Source organism: Oncorhynchus nerka, linkage group LG15 (genome assembly GCF_034236695.1).
Source record: "Oncorhynchus nerka isolate Pitt River linkage group LG15, Oner_Uvic_2.0, whole genome shotgun sequence".
NCBI classification, from domain to species: domain Eukaryota; kingdom Metazoa; phylum Chordata; class Actinopteri; order Salmoniformes; family Salmonidae; genus Oncorhynchus; species Oncorhynchus nerka.
Window position 1 is genome coordinate 34,906,582 of NC_088410.1, and position 19,681 is coordinate 34,926,262.

Consider the following 19,681-nt stretch of genomic DNA (forward strand, 5'->3'; position numbering starts at 1 on the left):
CACCCCCCCCTCTTTCTTTGTCCACTTTCCCATGCCCTATACCTGCCTCTGTATCATAGCTGTATTCATTAGCTTGGAACAAATCTTCTGGATAGAGGTCATTTTTAAAGATGCATGCTGGTGTCTATGTAGTATCTCTCTCTAGCTTTCTTACTATTTATCCCTCTCTCTCACCTCACATCCTGTTTTGTCTTTCTCTCAGACTATACCAAGTGTTTCCTCATTTGCTTTGTGGAGAGTTTATCTCTCACCTCACATCCTGCCTTTTGTCATGACTCATGACAGGCTTGGTGATTTGCATTTTGCCTTGGTTTGTACCTGATCGAGGCCCTGCTCCTATGATCATGTCAATAGTACCTGTGGCTTCATCTCTGTAGATCCAGAGGCTTCAACGTTTATCCAGACTTTGGTTTCGTCTGTACCATCCATATGAAATGTCACAGTGGAAATGCACAAACAATGATCTTCAAATGCTTTGTCCTACTCCTTTCCCTCTCTATTCCCGTACCAGAATTAACACAATATACGTTTAAGAGACGCCACACCTTTATCAGTGAGGTGGTTGATAGACTGGGTCTTTATGGGAAATAATACAATGAGGAAGTTAATGGTTAACCGAACAGTGCTCCCAGTTTGAGTTAATGGAGATTGCAGTGTTTGGGGTAGAGGTCGACCGATTATGATTTTTCAACTCAAATACCGATTTATTGGAGGACCAAAAAAAGCAGATACCGATTAATCAGCCTATTTCATTTTTTTACAACAAAACTGAATTAACACTTTTTTTTATTTTAACTTAATATAATACATAAATAAAATCAATTTAGACTAAAATAAATAATGAAACAACATGTTCAATTTGGTTTAAATAATGCAAAAACACAGTGTTGGACAAGAAAGTAAAAGTGCAGTATGTGCCATGTAAAAAAGCTAACATTTCTGTTCCTTGCTCAGAACATGAGAACAAATGAAAGCTGGTGGTTCCTTTTAACATGAGTCTTCAATATTCCCAGTTAAGAAGTTTTAGGTTGTAGTTATTATAGGCATTATAGGACTATTTCTCTCTATACTATTTGTATTTCATATACCTTTTGATTATTGGATGTTCTTATAGGCACTATAGTATTGCCGATCTAATCTCTGGAGTTGATAGGCTTGAAGTCATAAACAGCGCTGTGCTTCAATCATTGTGAAGAGCTGCTGGCAAATGCAGGAACGTGCTGTTTGAATGAATGCTTACAAGCCTGCTGCTGCCTACCACCGCTCTGTCAGACTGCTCTATCAAGCATCAAATCATAGACTTAATTATAATATAATAAACACACAGAAATACGAGCCTTAGGTCATTAATATGGTCAAATCTAAAACAAAACGTTTATTCTTTCAGTGAAATACAGAACTGTTCCGTATTTTATAGAACGGGTGGCAACCCTAAGTTTTTAAATATTGCTGTTACATTCCACAACCTTCAATATTATGTCATAATTATGTAATATTCTGGCAAATTAGTTAGTCTTTGTTAGGAAGAAACGGTCATCACCCGTTTGGTGAAGTTGAAGTAGGCTGTGATTCGATGATACATTAACAGGCACTGCATTGATTATATGCAAAGCAGGACAAGCTAGTTAAACTAGTAATATCATCAACCATGTGTAGTTAACTAGTGTTTATGTTAATATTGATAGTTTTTTATAAGTTTAAAGCTTGCTAGCAACTTACCTTGGCTCCTTGCTGCACTCGCGTAACAGGTGGTCAGCCTGCCACGCAGTCTCCTCATGGATTGCAATGTAATCGGCCATAATCAGCGTCCAAAAATCCTGATTACCGATTGTTATGAACTTGAAATTGGGCCTAATTAATCGGTCGACCTCTAGTTTGGGGGGACGTTGCTTTATAGGAGTGAGAGCTAAGCGTCTGTTAGAATACCTATGTAGACAGGGTGTGATAGATGTGTCATCTGTTGGATGGGATGGTGTGTGTCAGTTTGTCTTCAAAAAAGAGAATGTGTTAAACATTTTGTTATTTAGCAGACGCTCTCATCCAGAGCGACTTATAGTTGAGTGCATACTTTTTCATACTTGTTCCTACCTGACCCCCGTGGGAATCGAACCCACAACCCTGGCGTTGCAAACGCCACAAGCTACCAACTGAACCACACATTAATTGAGAATCTTTGCACAAAGTGACAGCTATTTTTTTTCCATTTGCAATTTCTATTTTTCTTGTTTATTTTGTACTTTAGAGTAACCTTGCTTTTGGTGTATGAATGTATTTTGATATGTCACGGCAGTCTGTTTACAGGGGCGTTGACTTTGTCAGCGGTTTTAATCTGGTTAAAGAGAAATTTAGAACATATATATCGTGTTCCTCGTCCTCTGAGAAGCTTGAATTTGTTTTTTTTGTATTGGAATCAGAACTTTGTTTACTTTAAAGGTAGGCTCAGCGATATGATGTCGATGCAGAAAGTAAACAGCACAGGGGGCCAATTTCCGCAACAACTGAGAGCGTTGAAGTGTGAGGCTGTTTTGGTGCCCCGTCTACCACGCTTTAATACTGTGTGAGAGCGAAGTCTTGCATCTCACTTATCTCAATATCTGCGGTGCTGCTCGTGGCGACATCATTTCGCCGAGTCCACCTTTTTAAATTGAGATATAATTTAGTTGTAATTGCCTTGTGACTTGATGAATCAGGTTTGTAGTGAAGGCAGTTCAGCCATGGTAAGTGTGCAGAAGGTTTCGTAGGCAATGTTTATTGTTTGGGAGTGAACACTGTGTCTAGATACTCAACTGATACAACACAGCAGCTTATCTCTGACCATGAGACAGTGGCTAAGGTCATCTCATCAGTTCAGCTGTTTGAAATGTCTCTGCATACTCCTCACCCGCCTCAACCCATGTCGTCTGGCTGCTTGGCTCCAGAGATGTGTATAGTATTTACTTACTTACTCAGGCCTGTTACTCCTTCTGGATCATAGGCCGTCGACTATTTTAATAGTTCATTTTCTGATTTTTATTAGTATAGTGTGTTGACTAATTATTGTCTTTTCTCAGAGGTTTGGTGGGTTTTTGGTGTCTTTCCCGCAATTTTAGTTTGAAGGCCTACCTAGTAGGAACTAATGATACTTGTTCTATTTTGGGGGGGGGGGGGGCACCTCTATTGCCATGTCTACACTTGACACTTACATGCGGTTTCTGCTATCAGAATACGAAGATCGTATTAAAAATTACGGGTCTAGACGCATAAAAGTCGCACTGTGGTCTGGGATGCATTGTGGGCGGGTTTCTCCTCAGTCTGGATGCAATCAGGCTACCTAAAGCGTACACAGTGGGTGACGTCATCAGCACTCCGCCCATAAGTCTCCAGAAAACGTGTGTTTTGGTACTGAGAGGCACCTTTTCATTATAACGCTGGAGGAAATACGTTCCGAGTGTGTGAGGAGCATGTTCGCTGGCCTCAAATGCTAGCCGGCTAGTTAATAGTTAGAAAAACACATTTTCTTTTGGCTAAACTTATGTTCTCCTGTTTGCAATCCCTTTAGTTTTGCTAGTTGTTGTGTTATCATATTTAGCCTATCTTACCATTTGCAGAATGCAGTCTGGCATTTTAATATAGTGCGGGAAAAGGGAATCCGGACACAATGTGGACACATTTTAGTGTAGATGCATGATGTGTTCGGAATTCCATGATCAGAACTCCATAGTCCGAATACAAAAACTGCATTAACTGTCAAGTCTAGACACGGCCATACGGGAGCATCACTCCAAAATGAGGCCACTATAATTAGCCTGAACCACAATCATTAGAAAGGCTCTAATCTCGTCACCCAGAACTACATTTCATGTGCATGCTGGCCGTTCAGCCTATCAGGAGAGACTATATGCGCTACTATCTCATGGCAGTGTTTAATAATGAAATGGTGGGTATCGTTCAAGCACTAGTTTATCTACTTACCTATCAATCTGATCTCATTATCCCATAGTGCCCACACTGCCCTCCCTGGCCACCACAGTAATGGACTGTGTGGCACTGCTTGATGTAAATGAGGCCAGTTATGGGGTCAGTTACACTCTCAGTGAAAGAACGTTGAAGTTCTTGGATGGAAGCCCTGTCTGGGTTCAGAAAACAAGTTTCATCACTGATGCATTGTATATTAGCTTGTGTGTGTGTGTGTGTGGGGGGGGGGGTCTGGCTTAGTTTTACTAAAGCGATCTCAGAGGTGTACTTTCCTCTTGTTGTTATGTGGAAGTCTTAAATGGTTTGACTTTGATTGTTCTAGCTTTTCCTGTTCCCTCTGGGGGAAAAGGTGCAGATTCCGCTCTAGTGCAAAAGGTCTTGTAAATCTTACCACATTTTAGTACAGAGCCTTTCTCTGGTTTGTGTAAAAGCTTCTACCTTGAAGTTGAATAATTACGTACTTACCATTTGAATAAAATCCCTACTGGCAGAGGCATCAGTTGGGCTTCGTCACATGACTGAACTGTTGCCCGGGTGACCATGGGTCCAGAGTCCTTGGCCCTCTCAGCCAATTAGAGGCGAGATTTGCATTTGACAAGCTTCTCCCTCTCAGCCGGTTTGCAAATTCTGATTTGTTATTCAATCTGGTGGTGACAGGCTAAACCCATTCATCCCTTTCTTTCCTCTTTCCTAAGTACCCTTTTCTCAAGGGCGCCTCTCCTCCCTCCTGTGCCCTCTCTCGGCCGTCTCAGTTTGCGCCCTCTTTCCTACCCCTTCCCTTCCCACTTTCCTAAGTACTGTACCCTGCAAGTGTCCCTCCTCCCTCCTCAACCGTCACTATCTGTCTATTTTCTACCCCCTCCCTCCCTCGCTTCTTTCTGTAACACCCTCGTCTGCCCTTCCTTCCTCTCTCGTTCGCGTGTGACTCCACACACGTACACACCCCTTCTGAACGGCCAAAGAGCTATCAAAGACGGGCTCTTCCAACCGGCCTCTACGAGTTCAACGCGAGTCCTCTGGAAGGTCAGTTGGACTCAGAAGGACATCCATTATTAGAGTCAGAGAGTTACACTTTTATACGTGACTTATTGAAGTTCCCTCGGAAAAGTCTCCTTATTATTCCTTCACCTTTGGCGCTGCTCATCTTGGATGAACGGCCCTATGCAACTGTAACACTTTAAGGTAACGTTTGAACTTCTCATTTACGTTAGGAAAGCCGTTTGCAATCCTTGACATTCAGATTGACGTAACTTTCCTTGTTTGAGTTAAACCACGTAGCATACTGCTGTGCATATTGCTGTTCATTCCACATTTCTCAAGAGTAACTTGTGTAGGCTACACAAAAACAATCGCCTGTGTGTTTGATTATATCCTTATGGATATACTGTACTGAACACATCCTCAGGGATCAGACGTTTTTGGCTTTGCCCTTAGTGGCCCAGTCTTCCGCACCCCACTGTGTGTTTGTCTAGGGAACTGGACAATTGTTTTCTCACAGTTCCTGTAGATTCTCTGGACTGTTAATTTGCTGGCAGACCTCGGAACGAGGGCCTGGTGGAGCCCAGGGTTGTACAGTGGGCACACTGGGCAGCGTAACAGGGTCTTTCCCTTGGCATTCTGCCTGGCCCAATGACAACCACACAGAGAAAGAGACGGGGAGATGGCCAATAACCATACTCGCTGGTGACCCCCTCTAAATGGGATACAAGGCTGTGCTTGGCTGGGTAGTTAATAGACCCACAATACAATGCCTGCCAACTTGGCCTTGGCAGCATGTAAATATGACAGATAAAGGTATGACATGTCTTTTGTTTGTGTGTGTGTGTGTACGCACGGATGGGCATGCTCCATTTGTTTTGTGTGTGAGACTGTGTGCTGCAGGTTAGTTGAGTGCCAGTACCAAATGCCAATTGATTCCCCTCTATTTTTTAATTTGTCATTTAAGAAGTGGGAATAAGACATTTTATAATTGTATAATAACATGATATTTAGCATCCTAGTGAAAACACAAGTACTACTTATCATTCTTGTCAATAGACACGACATGCTACAGGACTACCAGACATTAATCATCATGGTGGTGGGGGTGGATACAGTAAAAGCCAGACCTAGAGTATGTATACGACCCTGCTGTATGTATACGACCCTGCTGCTCCCTCTGACAGCTGTACGTGGAGGGAGTGGATGGATGGATTTGGCAGGAGTGACCAGAGCAATACACTCAGTTAATTAAGGAGGTTGGAGAGGGGGAGGAAGGAGGAGGAGAGTGTCATTCTCATCTGTCTCTTGAGTGGGTGTGTGGCGAGCTGCACACAGCTGAGTTAATATATTTTTTTTAATGTAACCTTTATTTAAGTAGGCAAGTCAGTTAATAACAAATTCTTATTTTCAATGACGGCCTAGGAACAGTGGTTTAACTGCCTTGTTCAGGGGAACGACAGATTTGTACCTTGTCAGCTCAGGGATTCGATCTTGCAACCTTTCGGTTACTAGTCCAACGCTGTAACCACTAGGCTACCGTCGTGCGCGTGCATGCGTTTGTCACATGTTTTGTCTACCCACATGCACGGTCAGTGCTTTGTTAACCAAATAGTCCTCATTGGGGCGGCAGGGTAGCCTAGTGGTTAGAGCGTTGGACTAGTAACCGAAAGGTTGCAAGTTCAAATCCCGAGCTGACAAGGTACAAAATCTGTCGTTCTGCCCCTGAACAGGCAGTTCCTAGGCCGTCATTGAAAATAAGAATTTGTTCTTAACTGACTTGCCTAGTAAAATAAAGGTAAAACAAGGTAAATATATATCTATATATATAATATGTCCTTGACTCAGACTGCAATGCATAGCTAACGTATTGTATGATATCCACTGTCCTTTACCACTGACCTTGATATTGCCTATGTCTGATGTATCCAAACACTAACAACCACAATATGACAATAAAACTGGATGTGACAATTAGGACATTGTTAGAATGTCCTGAACCCCCCCCCCCCCCCCCCAGCATTTCCTGGCAGACATGTAGATGAATTGATATGCCTTACAAAGAGGGACACTCATGTTTCTCTTTGCTTTTGTAAACGGTATGAATTAGCATTTTACTCCTAATACTATAATACAGGTTACAGCAAGCCTTTAGCACGCAGTCCCAGTTGGAATGTACAGCACTATTTATTGTGCCTCGTCAAGATTTGTTTAGTAACTGTGTTGGTTTAAACGTCATAAGGTGGTGTGTTGTGCGCCGGTTGTAACGTGATCTGTGTGTAGCTAGGGTAACTCTAGCTTTCTGACCCTGAAAAGGGGAAAGGCCTAGTGAGACAATTGGAGCATACATGGCACTGTACATGGCTTTAATAAGATTAAGATGCTTGTAAATTTGTGGTTCAAGTGTCTGAAGTAAATTTATTTTCAACTGGTCCTTAAAAGTGACCGAAATCTGTATGTCTTTTCACCAGGCTGTTATAGAAAACGAGAGAATCATTTCAGTGTCTCACCTGGAAAAACGGGTGAAATACATTTCAGTAAAGGGATGAGAGTTTTCTTGATACATTCGCATTTGATGGCATTCCCATGTTCAAACGGCATTTAATGTTATGCCGTTCCGCACTAAAAACGTAAAAGACTATGATGTTGGTGAATTAAAGATGGTCGGTTTGAATTCATCTTTCTAACCAGGTTTCCATCCAACCTTTTTATGCGAGTAAAGTACATGTCAGATCAAAAAAGACTGATGGAAACAGAAAATGTTTCAGTAAAACTTTACAAAAATAAACTAGGTAGGATCATTTTGTGTCTGCAATATGAATTATGTGTAAAATGTCATTGGAAGCTCTTTTATGCAAATATGAATATAATAATCGTAATGTCAAAGGTAACTTGGAGTCACACATGGAGTTTATTAGGCTACAAATTTAAATACATTATGATGAACTTCACAGGGTGGTGAAAGTGCAAGGTGATGAACTTGATGCTCCTTTCCAATAAATACCCAAAGGTCTCATTCTGGTGACATGGTCATCAATGCTTGACTGCCGTTTGACAAATAAAAAATAATCTTGCACTTTTGTCGTAGATACAGTAGCCTACTGTATCTACGCTGTTGGCTGGAGAGCACGTGCCAATACCAGAGTTGGCACATGCGCTTATGTCACGCAATTTTTTGTTGTTGTGATAAACCCGTCAATGTAGTTGAAAATGCGATGGAAACCCATTTAACTTTTATTCAGTACATGGGAACTTAACTGCAAAATGTATTTTGATGTGCATTACGTCATCACACACCTTTCATCTGCAACAAGTCAATTTGATGGAAACGCATCTCTGGTGGGAAAATGCGCATAGTGTTTTTATGCAGATTTTTTGAATATTTGCATGAAAATCTGTTGCCAATTGGATGGAAACCTAGCAACACTATATATATTTTTTCTCTCTTCCTCTCTCAGACCAGCCCTGGTACCAGATGTGCGATCAGCCTGCTGTTTCTCCCTGATCCACCAGGGGGCCTCAGTCACTCACAGAGACCAACCCTGAGTCCTCCACCCTCACCCTGAACACCCCGGCCCCAGTCAAGCTGTCCCACCCTCATCCCTCTCCATCTCCTCCTCATCACTTCTTCTGGCCCGCACACTCCCCACTGGACCCCCTGTTGACCCTCTCCCTTTATAGGGGGGAGGCGTCCGGGGGCCTCGATGAGGAGACCCTGCCCCTTTATGAGGGCCTTAATATGGAGTGCGACCTCCTGGAAAGAGTGGATAGGGGAAGCCATGATGTGTCCACCCTCACTGGTAGGTCACAGTAAATGAATGTAGCAGATGGGTTGTAGGGAATTAGAGAAGGGGTTCACTTTCATGTTGGACAGCACTTGTTAGAAGCTAGTGGGAAGATGTGTCTCTTAGAACCAATGCAGGGGACATTAGATGGGAACTCCATCCAGTCAGTGCCTCAGGGGGGCAGCAGAGACTTGGAGATTTCAGAACACTCAATCCAATGTGATGAATGCTGTCTCTTTGTTCTTCCATATCTCCCTTGCCACACCCTCATACACCCCCTCCCTCCCTCCCTCCCTCCCTCCCTACTGTCAGAACTTTGTTCAGGTGGCGATAGTGAGGTAGAGATAGTGAGCCTGCTGTCTGAGGGACTGCCTAACTACACTCTGCGGGCAGACTGCATGTTTGGGTACGACCACGACGACTGGCTCCACACTCCTCTGCTGCCCCCGGAGGTTGCCCTGGGACTCACACACGACCAGATAGAAGAGACACTCAAGTACTTCTGTAAGTTCACCACTCTGTCCACGCTAGGCATCTAACACAGGAGAAGGCAACTCTGGTACTGGAGTGCCAAAAGTACCGCACCTGTTTTACTAGTTAATCACTTCACCAACTTAGCTTGGAGGGAATCAACCACTTAAATCCAATGATGAGTTGACTCATGTGGTGCAGCTGGCTTGAGTGAAAGCACCTACCTGGTCTCCTAGATCTAAATTGGAGCTTGTATTCATAAAGGGTTTTAGAGTAGGAGTGCTGATCTAGGATCAGGTCCCCCTGTCTCTCCTATATTACACCATTATTTATCATTGCTGCATATCAGAGGCAAGAACAATTCGCAGATGAACTTGAAAATGTCTGGTATAGCCTACGCTCCAAATTGCGATGTGATTTGACGAAAACACAGACATTTTGCCAAGGCAGAGATGAGTGGCTGACACCGAGACATACTTGGACAGCAGTGGACACTTCCATTCGGGCCCTTTTGACAATCGCCAAATGTCATAATACTTTTTGATGTTTTGTGTAACAGATGTCTCTTTCAATGCACCACTGTTTGGAGGCTGGAAATATGTTGCCAGTGGCTGAACATGCACAGGTAGTCTAGTAAAACAGCCCTTTGAAGCAGGGCTGGATTAATGCAGGGGTTTACAGGGACTGATGCCCCTGGGCCTAGGACTGTGGGGGGCCCAAGAGGTAGCAAAAAAATATTTTAAAAATGTGTTTAAAAAATATATATATACGGTGCATTCAGACCCCTTCCCTTTTTTGAAATGTTATTACGTTACAGCCTTATTCTAAAATTGATTTTAAAAATGTTTTCCTCATCAATCTACACACAATATCCCATAATGACGAAGCAAAAACAGGTTGTAGAAAGTTTAGCAAATGTATAAAACATAAAAAACATAAATACCTTATTCACGAAAGTATTCAGACCCTTTGCTATGAGACTCAAAATTGAGCTCATGTGCATCCTGTTTCCATTGATCATCTTTGAGATGTTCCTTCAACTTGATTGGAGTCCACCTGTGGTCAATTCAATTGATTGGCCATGATTTGGAAAGGCACACACCTGTCTATATAAGGTCTCACAGTTGACAGTTCATGTCAGAGCAAAAATCAAGCTATGAGGTCGAAGAAATTGCCCGTAAAGCTCTGAGACAGGATTATGTCAAGGCACATATCTGGTGAATGGTACCAAAAAATGTCTGCAGCATTAAAGGTCACTAAGAACATCATTCTTAGATGGATGATGTTTGCAACCACCAAGACTCTTCCTACAGCTGGCCGCCTGGCAAAACTGAGCAATTGGGGAGAAGGGCCTTGGTCAGGGAATGTTTTCCTCAACCACAGGAGGACTCAGAAGCCCGCTGTCAATGAGTGCACACAGCCTGCTCCTGCTGCCCTGTTAATCGTCAGATGGTGGGGAGGAGAAGGAGGTAGGGGGCCCACATGGGTAACTGGGGAGCCCTGTCTTGATTGGTTAACTGATTAATAAACTTTTTTTTTAAATGTTTTAAATGCATAATAAATCAATGTTACTGGTCAATTGTGTGAGTCAGGGGCTGGGCCCAAGCCCGTTGGAAGCCCAAGAGGAAAAATAAATTGTATTATTATTATTTATTTTATCCAAGGGAACTGACCAAGAATCCGATGGTCACTCTGACAGCGCTCCAGAGTTCCTCTGTAGAGATGGGAGAACCTTATGGAAAGGGAAGCCAGTCCTCAGTAAAAGGCACACGGCAGTCCACTTGGAGTTTGCCAAAAGGCACCTAAGACTCTCGGACCATGAGAGAAACAAGATTCTCTGGTCTGATGAAACCAAGATTGAACTCTTTGTCCTGAATGCCAAGCGTCTTGTCTGGAGGAAACCTGACACCATCCCTACGGTGAAGCATGGTGGTGGCAGCATCATGCTGTGGGAATGTTTTTCAGAGGCAGGGACTGGGAGACTAGTCAGGAAAGAGGAACGGAGCAAAGCACAGAGATGAAAACCTGCTCCAGAGTGCTCAGGACCTGACCGGGGCGAAGGTTCACCTTCCAACAGGACAACGACCCTAAGCACACAGCCAAGACAACGCAGGAGTGGCTTTGGGACAAGTCTCTGAATGTCCTTGAGTGGCCCAGCCAGAGCCCGGGTCTTGAACTCGATCGAACATCTCTGGAGAAACATGAAAATAGCTGTGCAGCGACAATCCCCATCCAACCTGAGAGCTTGAGAGCTTCTCTTCTGCAGAGAAGAGTCTGTAACGTAATAAAATGTGGAAAAAGTTGAGGGTCTGAATACTTTCCGAATGCACTCCATCTTTCTTTTTACTGCAACCGCCAACCACAGGAGGACTCAGAAGCCCGCTGTCAATGAGTGTACACAGCCTGCTCCTGCTGCCCTGTTAATCGTCAGATGAGGGGAGGAGGTAGGGGGCCCATGTGGGTAACTGGGGACTGATTTAATAAACTTAAAAATAATAATAATTGCATAATAAATCAATTTTACTGGTCAATTGTGTGAGTCAGGGGCTTGGCCCAAGCCTGTTGGAAGCCCAAGAGGTAAAACAAATTGTATTATTTGTCACGCCCTGGTCTAAGTATTTTGTGTTTATCTTTATGTATTGGGTCAGGCCAGGGTGTGGCATGGAGTTTTTGTATTGTGGTGTGTTTTGTCTGGGGGTTTTGGTGTGTATGTTAGTGGGATTGTAGCTTAGTAGGGTGTTCTAGGAAAGTCTATGGCTGTCTGGAGTGGTTCTCAATCAGAGGCAGGTGGTTATCGTTGTCTCTGATTGGGAACCATATTTAGGCAGCCATATTCTTTGGTTGTATTGTGGGTGATTGTCCTTAGTGTCCTTGTAACTAGCTACTGTTAGTTTGCACCAGTTTAGGCTGTTTCGGTTTTCGTTACGTTTATTGTTTTTTGTATTGATTCGTGTTTACGTGTGTTTTTCATTAAACATGGATCGCAATCTACACGCTGCATTTTGGTCCGACTCTCCTTCACCAATAGAAAACCGTTACAGAATCACCCACCACAGGACCAAGCAGCGTGTCAACAGGCAGGAGCCACAGGAGAAGCAGCAAAGGCAGCAACAGCGGCGCAATGAGGATTGGACATGGGACGAGATATTGGATGGCAAGGGTTGCTACACATGGGAGGAGATCCTGGCGGGAAGGGATCGCCTTCCATGGGAACAGGTGGAGGCAGCGAGGAGAGCAGAGGCAGCCGGAGAGAGGAGCCGGCGATATGAGGGAACACGGTTGGCAAGGAAGCCTGAGAATCAGCCCCAAAAATGTATTGGGGGGGGCTCACAGGGAGTATGGCTACGCTAGGTAGGAGACCTACGCTAACTTCCTGTGGTTACCGGGGGGCTAGAGAGAGACCGGGCAGGCACCTTGTTATGCAGTGGTGCGCACGGTGTCCCCAGTGCGGGTGCATAGCCCGGTGCGGTATATTCCAGCTCCTCGTATCGGCCGGGCTAGAGTGGGCATCGAGCCAGGTAAGGTTGGGCAGGCTCGGTGCTCAAGAGCTCCAGTGCGCCTGCACGGTCCGGTCTATCCAGTACCACCTCCACACCCCAGCCCTCCGGTAGCAGCTCCCCGCACCAGGCTTCCTGTGCGTGTCCTCGGTTCATTACCACCAGTGCCAGCACCACGCATCAGGCCTACAGTGTGTCCCACCTGTCCAGCGCTGCCGGAGCCTCCCGCCTGTCCGGCGCCGCTGCCGGAGCGTCCCGCCTGTCCGGCGCCGCTGCCGGAGCTTCCTGCCTGTCCGGCGCTGTCAGAGCTACCGCCCCTCATGCCAGAGGCGCCAGAGCCCCTCATTCCAGAGGCACCAGTACTCCTCTGTTCAGCGCAGCCGGAGCTGTCGGCCTGCATGAAGCATCCAGAGCTGTCAGTCTGCCCAGCGCCGCCAGTGCTACCAGTCTGCCCAGCGCCGCCAGTCTGCCCAGCATCGCCAGTCTGCCCAGCGTCGCCAGTCTGCCCAGCGTCACCAGTGCTCCCAGTCTGCCCAGCGCCGCCAGTTTGCCCAGCGCCGCCAGTCTGCCCAGCGCCGCCAGTCTGCCTGCCCAGCGCCGCCAGTCTGCCCAGCGCCGCCAGTCTGCCCAGCGCCGCCAGTCTGCCCAGCGCCGCCAGTGCTCCCAGTCTGCCCAGCGCCGCCAGTCTGCCCAGCGCCGCCAGTCTGCCCAGCGTCGCCAGTCTGTCAGGATCAGTTAGATCCACTAGTCAGCCAGGATCCGCCAGAAGTGCCAGTCGGCCAGGATCCACCAGTCTGCCAGGATCCGCCAGAAGTGCCAATCAGCCAGGATCCGCCAGAAGTGCCAGTCAGCCAGGATCCGCCAGAAGTGCCAGTCGGCCAGGATCTGCCAGTAGCACCAGTCAGCCAGGATCCGCCAGTCGGCCAGGATCTGCCAGTCAGCCAGGATCTTCCAGATCTGCCAGTCAGCCAGATTCTTCCAGATCTGCCAGTCAGCCAGATTCTTCCAGATCTGCCAGTCAGCCAGACTCTTCCAGATCTGCCAGTCAGCCAGACTCTTCCAGATCTGCCAGTCAGCCAGACTCTTCCAGATCTGCCAGTCAACCAGACTCTTCCAGATCTGCCAGTCAGCCAGGATCTGCCAGTCAGCCAGGATCTTCCAGATGTGCCAGTCGGCCAGGATCTGCCAGTAGCACCAGTCAGCCAGGATCTGCCAGTCAGCCAGGATCTGCTGAGACCACCAGCCAGCCAGGATCTGGTGGATCTATCTACCTGCCTGAGCTTCCTCTCACTCCTGAGCTTCCTCTCACTCCCGAGCTTTCTCTCACTCCCGAGCTTTCTCTCACTCCCGAGCTTTCTCTCACTCCCGAGCTTTCTCTCACTCCCGAGCTGCCTCAGTCCCGAGCTGTCCTTCAGTCCCGATCTGCTCCTCAGTCCAGTGGGGTTCTGGGTGAGGACTACTAGGCCATGGTCGGCGGCGAGGGTGGACTATCCAGGGACGCGAGGAGAGGGGACTGAGACATTTATTGAGTGGGGTCCACGTCCCGCACCGGAACCGCCACCATGGACAGACGCCCACCCGGACCCTCCCTATTTGTTTTGAGGTGCGTTCGGGAGTCCGCACCTTAGGAGGGGGGGGGGGGGGGTTCTGTCACGCCCTGGTCGAAGTATTTTGTGTTTATCTTTATGTATTGGGTCAGGCCAGGGTGTGGCATGGAGTTTTTGTATTATGGTGTGTTTTGTCTGGGGGTTTTGGTGTGTATGTTAGTGGGATTGTAGCTTAGTAGGGTGTTCTAGGAAAGTCTATGGCTGTCTGGAGTGGTTCTCAATCAGAGGCAGGTGGTTATCGTTGTCTCTGATTGGGAACCATATTTAGGCAGCCATATTCTAGGGTTGTATTGTGGGTGATTGTCCTTAGTTGTCCTTAGTGTCCTTGTAACTATCTACTGTTAGTTTGCACCAGTTTAGGCTGTTTCGGTTTTCGTTACGTTTATTGTTTTTTGTATTGATTCGTGTTTACGTGTGTTTTTCATTAAACATGGATCACAATCTACACGCTGCATTTTGGTCCGACTCTCCTTCACCAATAGAAAACCGTTACATTATTATTATTTATTTTATCCAACCACAGGAGACAACTCTCAATGTTCAAAATACAACAGAGAGCATAATTTAGCCAAAGAGGATCAATAGTTTCTAAACAATAAATGTGGATTAAATTTGATCACAAGCCATACATCTAACTGCCAAAATAAATGAAACACCCAACATAAAGTGTCTTAAAATGGTTTGGGCCACCACAAGTTGCCAGAACAGCTTCAACGTGCCTCTGCATAGATTCTACAAGTGGATCTAAACCATGCCAGGAAAATGCACCCGACACCATAACATACTGTATACTTTGTATGCCTCATTAAAAAAGAAATAAGCCCCCAGCTTTGAAGTCATTGTTTGACAATCAGATCAAAACATCATGACTGGTTGTGTTTATGCCACAATAAAAGGTCATACATTTTTCGAGTAAAATTACAAATCTTTATGACTAGGCCCACAGAGATCATATTAAATTGATTGGGATTCTATATTTAATTCTATGTTTTAGGCCCATACATTTTTTGGGGACACACTCAAATGGATGCACATATAGGAGGTCCCATACCGGGAAGAAATTAGTTCTACTTTCAGCCCTTACAGGAACTGATGCTTAAACATACACAACTTGATGTACTGTACCTGTGGCATTCAGGACCAGGGCTACCGACTCCCAAAGCTATTGCATGTACCACTGTGGAGGCGTGTCTTTATATTTCAGGGTTGAAAACATGCTGTCCACTATCTAGTGTCCTAACCTGGTAAGATTAAGTCAATACATGACTTATTCCTCAGTTGAATATGTACTGAATGTCGCAGGGCTATTCAATTCTGGTCCTGGAGGGCCAAAACACTTCTGTTTTGCGTCCTCTCTTTCCAATTAGGGACTAATTTAGACCTGGGACACCAGGTGAGTGCAATTAACTACTAAGTAGAAACAAAAAAACAAATGTTTCGGCCCTCCAGGAACGGAATTGAACAGCCCATAGTGTTTTATAGGCAATGTTTTAGCCTACAGCAATTCCATCTTAAAGTCCTACTGTGAATTGACCCCTCACATATGCTTTGTAATTGGTAAATGGAAACTTTTTCACAGATTACACATATCCTTTAATCACTGGACTTTATAGTATAACATTGATAGGATAATCTCTCTCTCTTTTGCCATTATCAGGTCATCCATATGGTGTGGATCTAAAGAGCTTGTGGTCTGACTCCTTGCCTGTAAGACAAATACAATTGGAAGAAATAAGATACAATGCCTTGCAGAAGTATTCACCCCCTTGGCGTTTATCCTATTTTGTTTCATTACAACCTGTAATTTACATTTATTTTTATTTGGATTTCATGTAATGAACATACACAAAATAGTCAATTGGTGAAGTGAAATTTAAAAAATTACTTGTTTCAAAAAATAAAAAAAAACACGGAAAAGTGGTGCGTGCATACAGTGGGGCAAAAAAGTATTTAGTCAGCCACCAATTGTGCAAGTTCTCCCACTTAAAAAGATGAGAGAGGCCTGTAATTTTCATCATATGTACACTTCAACTATGACAGACAAAATGAGTGAAAAAAATCCAGAAAATCACATTGTAGGATTTTTAATGAATTTATTTGCAAATTATGGTGGAAAATAAGTATTTGGTCAATAACAAAAGTTTATCTCAATACTTTGTTATATACCCTTTGTTGGCAATGACAGAGGTCAAACGTTTTCTGTAAGTCTTCACAAAGTTTTCAAACACTGTTGCTGGTATTTTGGCCGATTCCTCCATGCAGATCTCCTCTAGAGCAGTGATGTTTTGGGGCTGTTGCTGGGCAACACGGACTTTCATCTCCCTCCAAAGATTTTCTATGGGGTTGAGATCTGGAGACTGGCTAGGCCACTCCAGGACCTTGAAATGCTTCTTACGAAGCCACTCCTTTGTTGCCCGGGTGGTGTTTTTGGGATCATTGTCATGCTGAAAGACCCAACCACGTTTCATCTTCAATGCCCTTGCTGATGGAAGGAGGTTTTCACTCAAAATCTCACGATACATGGCCCCATTCATTATTTCCTTTACACGGATCAGTCGTCCTGGTCCCTTTGCAGAAAAACAGCCCCAAAGCATGATGTTTCAACCCCCATGCTTCACAGTAGGTATGGTGTTCTTTGGATGCAACTCAGCATTCTTTGTCCTCCAAACACGACGAATTGAGTTTTTACCAAAAAGTTATATTTTGGTTTCATCTGACCATATGACATTCTCCCGATTTTCTTCTGGATCATCCAAATGCTCTCTAGCAATCTTCAGACGGGCCTGGACATGTACTGGCTTAAGCAGGGGGACACGTCTGGCACTGCAGGATTTGAGTCCCTGGCGGCGTAGTGTGTTACTGATGGTAGGCTTAGTTACTTTGGTCCCAGCTCTCTGCAGGTCATTCACTAGGTACCCCCGTGTGGTTCTGGGATTTTTGCTCACCGTTCTTGTGATCATTTTGACCCCACGGGGTGAGATCTTGCTTGGAGCCCCAGAACGAGGGAGATTATCAGTGGTCTTGTATGTCTTCCATTTCCTAATAATTGCTCCCACAGTTGATTTCTTCACACCAAGCTGCTTACCTATTGCAGATTCAGTCTTCCCAGCCTGGTGCAGGTCTACAATTTTGTTTCTGGTGTCCTTTGACAGCTCTTTGGTCTTGGCCATAGTGGAGTTTGGAGTGTGACTGTTTGAGGTTGTGGACAGGTGTCTTTTATACTGATAACAAGTTCAAACAGGTGCCATTAATACAGGTAACGAGTGAAGGACAGAGGAGCCTCTTAAAGAAGAAGGTACAGGTCTGTGAGAGACAGAAATCTTGCTTGTTTGTAGGTGACCAAATACTTATTTTCCACCATAATTTGCAAATAAATTCATTAAAAATCCTACAATGTGATTTGTTGACGTGTACCTATGATGAAAATTACAGGTCTCTCTCATATTTTTAAGTGGGAGAACTTGCACAATTGGTGGCTGACTAAATACTTTTTGCCCCACTGTATGTATTCACCCCATTTGCTATGAAGCCCCTAAATGAGATCTAGTGCAACCAATTACCTTCAGAAGTCACAGAATTAGTTAAATAAAGTCCACCTGTGTGCAATCTAAGTGTCACATGATCTAAGTATATATACACCTGTTCTGAAAGGCCCCAGAGTCTGCAACACCACTAAGCAAGGGCCACCACCAAGCAAGCAACACTATGAAGACCAAGGAGCTCTCCAAACTGGTCAGGGACAAAGTTGTGGAGAAGTACAGATCAGGATTGGGTTATAAAAAATATCTGAAACTTTGAACATCCCACCATTAAATCTATTATTAAAAAATGTAAAGAATATGACACCACAACAAACCTGCCAAGAGGGGGCCGCCCACCAAAACTCACAGACCATGCAAGGAGGGCATTAATCAGAGAGGCAACAAAGAGACCAAAGATAACCCCGAAGGAACTTCAAAGCTCCATAGCGGAGATGGGAGTATCTGTCCATAGGACCACTTTAAGCCATACACCCCACAGAGCTGGGCTTTACGGAAGAGTGGCCAGTAAAAAGCCATTGCTTAAAGAAAGAAAATAAGCAAACACGTTTGGTATTCGCCAAAAGGAATGTGGGAGACTCCCCAAACATATGGAAGAAGGTACTCTGGTCAGATGAGACTCAAATGTAGCTTTTGGTCATTAAGGAAAACGCTATGTTTAGCGCACACCCAACACCTCACATCACCCCGAGAACACCATGATGGTGGCAGAATCATGCTGTGGGGATGTTTTTCATCAGCAGGGACTGGGAAACTGGTCAGAACTGAAGGAATGATGGATGGCACTAAATACAGGGAAATTCTTGATGGAAACCTGTTTCAGTCTTCCAGAGATTTGAGACTGGGATGGAGGTTCACCTTCCAGCAGGACAAGGACCCTAAGCATACTGCTAAAGCAACACTCGAGTGGTTTAAGGGGAAACATTTAAATGTCTTGGAATGGCCTAGTCAAAGCCCAGACCTCAATCCAATTGAGAATCTGTGGTATGACTTAAAGATTGCTGTACACCAGCAGGAACTCATCCAACTTGAAGGAGCTGGAGCAGTTTTGCCTTGAAGAATGGGCTAAAATCCCAGTGGCTAGATGTGCCAAGCTTATAGAGACATTTCTCAAGAGACTTGCAGCTGTAATTTCTGCAAAAGGTGGCTCTACAAAGTATTGACTTTGGGGGGTGAATAGTTATGCACGCTCAAGTTTTCAGTTTTTTGTCTTATTTCTTGTTTGTTTCACAATAAAAAATATTTTTTCTGTGGTAGGCATCTTCAAAGTGGTAGGCATGTTGTGTAATTCAAATGATACAAAACCCCCAAAATTCCAAGGGGGGGTGAATACTTTCGCAAGACACTGTATCTCAATACACAGTGTAAGCATTAGTAGTGTCCACAAGAGAAGACTGAATGTAGCAATTTGTCCTGCAATAATATATCTGATATTGGACCAATTTATGCTGGTGTCTTTAAGTCACACTTGAAAATACCCTCATAATAGAATCACACATAGTGGTGACAAAATTCTTGGTTGGATGGGGTGGTATGGGTCCAAAGGGCTTGGTTGGTAGCATGTTGACAACAGGGAGTACCGTATATAATGACCATGGTAAACTCCTGCTAGTTTATCTTGAACTGTAAATCTGAGGTCTGACGCAGATTCCGAGTTAAGGTCTGGCTAAAGATGATATCTGTTTCAATTGTCCTTTCAACAAAGTGTTTTCGCTTGACTCTCCTACGTAGACGTGGAAAAACAAATGTAATGAGATTTGTAAATGTTTTTTCAGCAATATTGTGATCGTTTTAATGGGGTAATGTTATAAAGGTAAATGCTAAAATATGAGCTAGAGATAGATATGGGT

General features: G+C 44.6%; 1 protein-coding gene across 11 annotated transcripts in view; it reads left to right on the plus strand.

Moving 5' to 3' along the window:
* The window catches only part of LOC115142534 (trafficking kinesin-binding protein 1-like), a 42,601-nt gene that overhangs the window by 4,090 nt on the left and 18,830 nt on the right, over positions 1–19,681 (plus strand). For 10 of the 11 annotated variants that reach the window (XM_029682059.2, XM_029682063.2, XM_029682060.2 and 7 more), the window contains exons 3-4: positions 8,391–8,732; positions 9,030–9,221. In XM_029682059.2, coding sequence (XP_029537919.1) covers positions 8,672–8,732; positions 9,030–9,221 — 253 coding nt within the window. In that variant the 5' untranslated portion in view covers positions 8,391–8,671. Of the gene's footprint in view, positions 1–4,858; positions 5,137–8,390; positions 8,733–9,029; positions 9,222–19,681 lie in introns of those variants that run through there. The other variant, XM_029682061.2, reaches the window with a different exon arrangement.